Source organism: Loa loa (assembly GCF_000183805.2).
Source record: "Loa loa unplaced genomic scaffold supercont3.125, whole genome shotgun sequence".
Lineage (NCBI taxonomy): Eukaryota > Metazoa > Nematoda > Chromadorea > Rhabditida > Onchocercidae > Loa > Loa loa.
This window is the reverse complement of record NW_018108305.1, coordinates 69,523-76,146: the sequence shown is the minus strand read 5'-3', so window position 1 is coordinate 76,146 and position 6,624 is coordinate 69,523. Positions and strand designations below refer to the sequence as shown.

General features: G+C 33.5%; 1 protein-coding gene across 1 annotated transcript in view; it reads right to left on the bottom strand.

The window, feature by feature from the left end:
• Positions 1 to 2,790: 2,790 nt before the first annotated feature.
• The window catches only part of LOAG_17760 (thyroid hormone receptor interactor 12), a 15,211-nt gene continuing 11,377 nt past the window's right edge, over positions 2,791 to 6,624 (bottom strand). The window contains exons 26-33 of the mRNA XM_020450420.1: positions 5,803 to 6,024; positions 5,569 to 5,717; positions 5,268 to 5,416; positions 4,837 to 4,992; positions 4,439 to 4,531; positions 3,948 to 4,061; positions 3,522 to 3,680; positions 2,791 to 3,109 (exon numbers count right to left, since the gene is read on the bottom strand). Of these exons, the coding sequence (XP_020305900.1) occupies positions 2,867 to 3,109; positions 3,522 to 3,680; positions 3,948 to 4,061; positions 4,439 to 4,531; positions 4,837 to 4,992; positions 5,268 to 5,416; positions 5,569 to 5,717; positions 5,803 to 6,024 (1,285 nt within the window). The 3' untranslated portion in view covers positions 2,791 to 2,866. The remainder of the gene's footprint in view (positions 3,110 to 3,521; positions 3,681 to 3,947; positions 4,062 to 4,438; positions 4,532 to 4,836; positions 4,993 to 5,267; positions 5,417 to 5,568; positions 5,718 to 5,802; positions 6,025 to 6,624) is intronic.

Sequence of the window (6,624 nt, the reverse complement as noted above, 5' to 3'; positions counted from 1 at the left end):
AGAGGGAGAGAGAGATTTTTAACTGAAGTAGGTCAAAAAATGGCAATAACTATAATAAAACAATGACGACAGTAATGATAATGACAATAATAATAATGGCGGTAGTGTTCAAAGAAGTCCATAGATACCAGATTTATAAATTACATGCTACATTTTTCTCATCACATTCAAATGACATATACTACCTCTCTCTCTTTCTCTTTCTCTCTCTCCCTCTCTCTTACTTTTTCCTTTTTCTTACTTAGTAATTGACTAATTTATAAAACCTTTAAACCACGTCAAACTTAACTCTTAATGACAATTTTTGCTCCGCCCCTGAAACCAAATTTGCATAAATTCCACGAACAGACCGTCTCATTATGCCATAATTACAAACCTCTTGCTTGCTGATTTTTTTTTAGCAAATATGTTAATTTTTTCACATTTATTATTTCTATTTTTATTATGCTTATTTTTATTAAAGAAAGGAAAGACTTGTCACTTAGCTGTGACACAATTAAAATGAAATCTTTTATGATCAATTGTCTTTAATATTGTATATTATTTCTAATATATTACCAAATTTCTTACAAATCACTTTTCTAAATAATGTTCCCAATAATATTTAATAATAACAGGTAATTTTTAGCACTTATCAGCTTACCAGCCTGTTAATCTAATGAAACTGGACGGAAGTCTGATAAGAGCTTCGAATTTTTCCTGTCAGCAATCATTCCACACCTTAACAGCTATCCTTCATTATTTATACCTTCCCCTCATGATCCTGTATTATTCATTCTTTTTTTTTTGTTTTTGTAATTCGATATTTGGATTTACTCGATTTTTTAAGCAGTAGCAACAGCAACAGCAACTGCGACACCAGCAGCAGCAGTAATCATTCCTCACATTCTATACCATCATCATTTTATCATTTTATCACCCCAACTTTGGCTTCGACAGGATAACACAAACATGAGGTAATTCCTTCCATGCTTACTATATAACAAACTTTAGATAGAAAATGACAGAGACATCCGTTAGATTCACCAAAGAATGTGTTACGTAAATTCCGTCCTAATCTACAACACGTGTTAGAGTTTTCCCTTTATCTTATCACTCAATTATAATACAACAGCTTTCAATCACTGATCTAATTAATGACCAATCAATCGTATAATCAAATACTAGCACACATATTTTCTCCGAATAATCTAATCTTTTTTAGTTTACCAAGCTAGCTTGGTCAACTAAAAAACATATATTCTTACCGAATTATTTGTCAATTTAATATAATTACTGATTACGCACTCATAATTTGTCAAGGAAGCTAATCACGTCAATAATATACACGTGTTGATGAAGAGAAAAAAAAGGAGTGAAAAAAAACGTTTAATTCCGTTCAGCAAACAATCATAAAGGAATATTTCTTGAATAAAATCATTTAAAGGATGAAAGCTGAAAAGAAAAAAAGATTGTTGGCATATACAACTGGTATAATAATTGTATCTCTCAAATGTTGCTTAAATAATAGTAATAATAATAGCAATCATGATATACAATAATAAACTTTGCACATCACTAATTAAAATCAAATATAACTTCCATCAAAAATTATCTTCCTTTTATCTATAATAATATTTAAGAGAAATGATGTCTTAACAATCTTTCATATTGCATACAATAGTGATGTAATGAAAGAAAAAGACTGCGGACATGATATTAAAAACACAGCACAGAGAGTATTATCACTTCTCTTACACTGTATATAACTCGAACCAATTTCAGGCATTATTATTTAAAAGACTATTGAAATCATCGAGATCTCAATGCACCAACTTCTAAACATCCCAGTAAATATTGGGAGAAAATTCGTCATACTTATGTGAAGTTAACAAAATATCTAAGAAACCTCAAAGCGCTAAATTTCTAATTTGAGCTTTCTATCAATATTTAAAAAAAATATGCACGTTTGCTATATTTTATAGTTTGCTTTATAGTTTGCTAAATTTCATTCTAGAAGGAATTCAGAATCCCATAGTAACAGTTCCTAAAATTTAGAATTTACGCTTACTACTTGTATGAAATACGTCACTCCATCTATGTCATGGATAAAGGAAACCTAAAATCATGTCTTTTAACCTAAAAACTAACCCGCAACGTGTTGGTTATATTTAAAGTTTAAATTTAACAACAAGAACTCGACGACAACTCAAATTCAACTACAATGCTTTGTTAAATTTCAAATTTTCGAAATCAGACATTAGTAGGATCTCAAAAGCCCGCAAGCAAACAAGGAATGAACACAAACGATGACAAAAGATATTAATCCCAATCATCCTATTTATATCGTTTGATTAATCAGTTAATAATTATTCACAATTGGAAGCACCGCCAACAGAAAGCTCAGAAATTCAGCAAATATAATTTAAAAAAGAAAAAATATATATGATACACGTACGGCCACTGAAATGACATAAACAGAACATAATGGAGTAAACAAATAATAAGACAAATAGATGATAAAGAAGCATTAATGTTGTTTTCATCACGATTGCTAAGTAACTCTTAGTCCTACTATTACAAACATAATTAACTATTACCCAAGTTCAATTCAGTTCAATTAATCCACGACGAATATAAGAATAAAGTTTCCGCCATTAAAATTACTCAAAAATATACAGATAATGAGAATGATTAAAGTAAACACAATAATTGGTTATCCCAGAAGAATAGTGAATTGAAAGAAGACGTTATCCATTTCAGGGAATTAAGAAAAATAATTTAAAAACACTGACTTCAAAAAAGTGGTGGGAGCGATGATACCATGGAAGAGTAACAGTGAGACGCGTCAAAGTAATAAGGAAAATTTGATTTTTCAAAGATTTAACTAGGTTAGATGGAAACTGTAAATGAAACGCAGTGCAACATCAAATCGTTTCAGGAATATCTCATAGGTACTATAAGCCGGAATTTTTAAATAATTGTAACAGGTCATCGCCGATGGAAGTTCATCGTCGCCGTTTCCATAGGAACCCGATTTTTTCACAACTGTTAACGGGGGATTCAATGAACGGAAACCACCAACTGGAAGTTTTGGTGAACCCGTCACAAACTGCAGGAATTTTCTTTGCTGCAAAAACAAAAAATAAAATAAATACAAGGAGAATTAAGATATAGGTAAGAAAGACGCTGTCAAAACTAGTTATTTGCCTGACTCTCCGTGATCCTCGAGCAAAAATTGCCAAAACGCAATTTATCAATCAGAATGACCAAAACTATTTATCTAATCACTATTTAAGTTCTGGGAATTAAACATGACTTAGACAAGACCAAGCAAAATATAACATTTTCTTTAAAAACCCTTGCACATTAGTAATTATGTACCGACATTCCTGAAATGCTAAACCCAAACATTATTATTCGCGGATTCGCACTGCATAAAAACAACACAGATGTAAGAAAAATTAACTTTTTCATAAATAACAAATAAAATATTAATCCAATCGTTATAATATCTTCAGCTATAAATGAAGCAGCAAAACCTGTTGATAGTCATATGAAGCAAGCATTTGTATAAGCCAGCGTATCTGGTCGCTATCATGCGTATATCCATGATCTGGTTTTATAGCTGACTGTAACGCTGATTCATTCCATGTACGTTTCCACGTTTCCTCCGAACAACCACAAAATAGTTCCGCCATCTGCAAAGCAATAAGCTGATATTTAGCAGGAAAAAATGAAATTAAATGGATCAACTCATTTGTAATGACCACAAAAGATTTATCTCCTTACCAGTAAACCCTTGTTGCTTATTGCTTGTTTCCTTAGAATTTTAAACCAACTTTCATCGCTCTTTTAAGTTATCTAATGACTTAGAATTTTCGTTGATTGAAATAAATCTTATTTATGCAATAAGATATCGAGGCACAGTATCCCAAGATTAGGTAATTATTCAATTATACAATAACCTCATCGGGAGTGAAAGATGTTAAATCATCGATTTTGATAATTGTTTCAAAGCCTTTACGTACAGCTTCCATTTCACGCCGTACGCCTTCGACTAACAGCCAATGAGCTACCAACTGAAAATCAATATTTCTTACAGTACTTTTCATTTTCCCATGGATGTAAAGCGACATAGAACACATAAATATCATGAGGAGGATTCGTCACTTTAACATATCGAAAGAACGACCACCACCACTGGTTACTCGGATTTAAAGAAGAGCAGATAAATGACTGTCTTATTTCTCCAGAAGATTTTGGAATAACGCACAATCCTCTCTTACCTTCCCTAATACAGTACCACTGCTAACAATGAAGTGGCTACACCAATAAGTTCGATTAATCTTGGAAAAAAGAGATAGAACTATTATCATTCTCTGATTTGCAGAATAAAAAGGAAAGATTATAACAATTTAAACTGGAGATGAAGTCGCAAAAAAACAAAAAAAAAAACCTTAACAAACTGAACCACATTCGAACTGGTCACCAGACGATTCTTTCCTCCTTTAACAAGCTCGAAATTTTCGTCACCAGGTAGCGTGAAATACTGTAAGCAAATATTCCCAATTACGAAAATAAAGTGTAAGCATAAAAGCTTTACATTAACAACTTTCAGTCCCCTAAATTCCAATTTGAGTACTCAAAGCACTTTATACAGTAAATTAGCAGACGAAAAATATTGGCTGCAATTTATCAAACTTAGTATTTCTGCTATTGAAAATCAGTGAATTGAAATAAATGGTACCATTACAAGGTATAGCAACCTGAAAAAGCTAAAACAGATACCACAGCTGTATCCTCTATCAAAGGTATTTATTAAAAATGACCAAAGATATCCTTTTGCAATTTTACCTGTTCGAGTGAATCGAAATCATTTGGATCCGTAAGAATCAGTGCGCGTAAAGATTGGTATAAACTTTTGTCAAAAACTTCCAAATCACTTAGGCTGAACATCTTATCTTCACCGCAAAGCCATTTGAAAAATACTGGATTAAGCGGTATATCCAACTGGAAATAAATTTCACATAGAAAATAGAATCAATCGAGTATCAAGTCGTCTTAAAAATGCTTAGCCTGATAGTGATGCAGTTTATACTACCTATTGTCCAACACTGCTAGTCCAAAAGTGGTTCATGAGTTAAAAGAATAAAGAATCCATCCGTAAGATGTATCTACTGATCACTCTAACAAATATAATCAATCTTGCTTAGATCAGCGCTAATCAGCAATAAAAAAACTATCCTTTATCTAATAGATCAACATTTCATGACAAAAATGCTCACCATACGTGAATCAATTAATGCTTGTGCTAATAAACGTCCAATAAATTCGAATTTCTTTGAACGAGCGTCACGTTGTTTTGCACTTTGTGAGGAAAACACTGCAGGATAAAGACCAGCAGGTGCTGTGGTATAATTCGTTGTCGGTCCATCTGAAATACATATACAGTATTTGAAAGGGAACTTAAAGTTGAATTAAAAGCCATATGTTTGAGTAGTAATTCACTACCAAATTTTATTCAATCAGCGTAGCACTAATGATTGGACAAGTGCACTTTGTAATGTTCAAAAAATAAAAAATTACCATTCCCATCAATCGCAAGAGCCAAGGTACGACCGTGCCACAGACGCAGTGATGATTTTTGTATCTCACGTGAAACAGTGGAATAGAATTCCAATGTCGGACCGAAACCAGTGCCCGCTTCTCCTTCGAAACCAACCTCAAGCATTGCTCTGAAATAGCAAATATTTTCCTCGTTGGAAAATGTTAAAACATAAAATATATGGGGTATAGTTGAATCATTTATGCATCACTAACCGACTGCATCCAAGATGATGAAGGGTTTGTTCCGCCTGCCGAAGTAAATCATCCCGGCGTACTGATACCTTACGTCTCTCGAGACGTGGCGTCAAACGTCCACTTTCACCATCACCCTGACCACCATCCGTTTGGTTGACGAGATGCATCAGGGCCCTATCACGCCCAAATGCTGTACAGTACAGGTAGTTGCGTCGAGATGAGAATGTGAAGATAAAAGGCCTGCAAGAAATAAACTTTGCAAAACACATCAAAATGATAAATCTTCCTCTTATAAAAAAAAAAGAAAAGAAAAAAAAACTGAAATACCTTTCAGAGCTTTCACTGCAAGAGTAATTATTCGCTAGGTTCACCCAAACATGTCGTCCGCAAAAGATCCTCGCAGTGTCAGCTGCGTTCAACAACTAGTCCACTAGTTTACCTAGTGCTGGCCTCACATACCAAGTTCCCCATATAATACTAATAAGAAATTGAAGTTCGCCCAAGAAATTCCATCTGACACGTTATGATTGGCAAAAGCCGTTCTCATTATTAAATAACAAGAAACAAGGCTGATAACTTACACTGCTTTGATTAAATCACCAGTCCACTGGGGTATTTGCTGAGTTGCAACGGACAAGAAATCAGATAGCTGACGTCCCATTTTCGCATTAAGCTTCGATGAATGAAAAGCTCTAGAAAGAATATTCAGTCTAAATTGTAGATCTTATTCAGTTGTCTTTAGATCTGAACAAAATATTGCACTCTACTTTTATTCTCTCATTCCTCCTGAATAGATCTACACACTTCTCCTCTCCCAACTGCAGGTGTGCCATTCGCTAT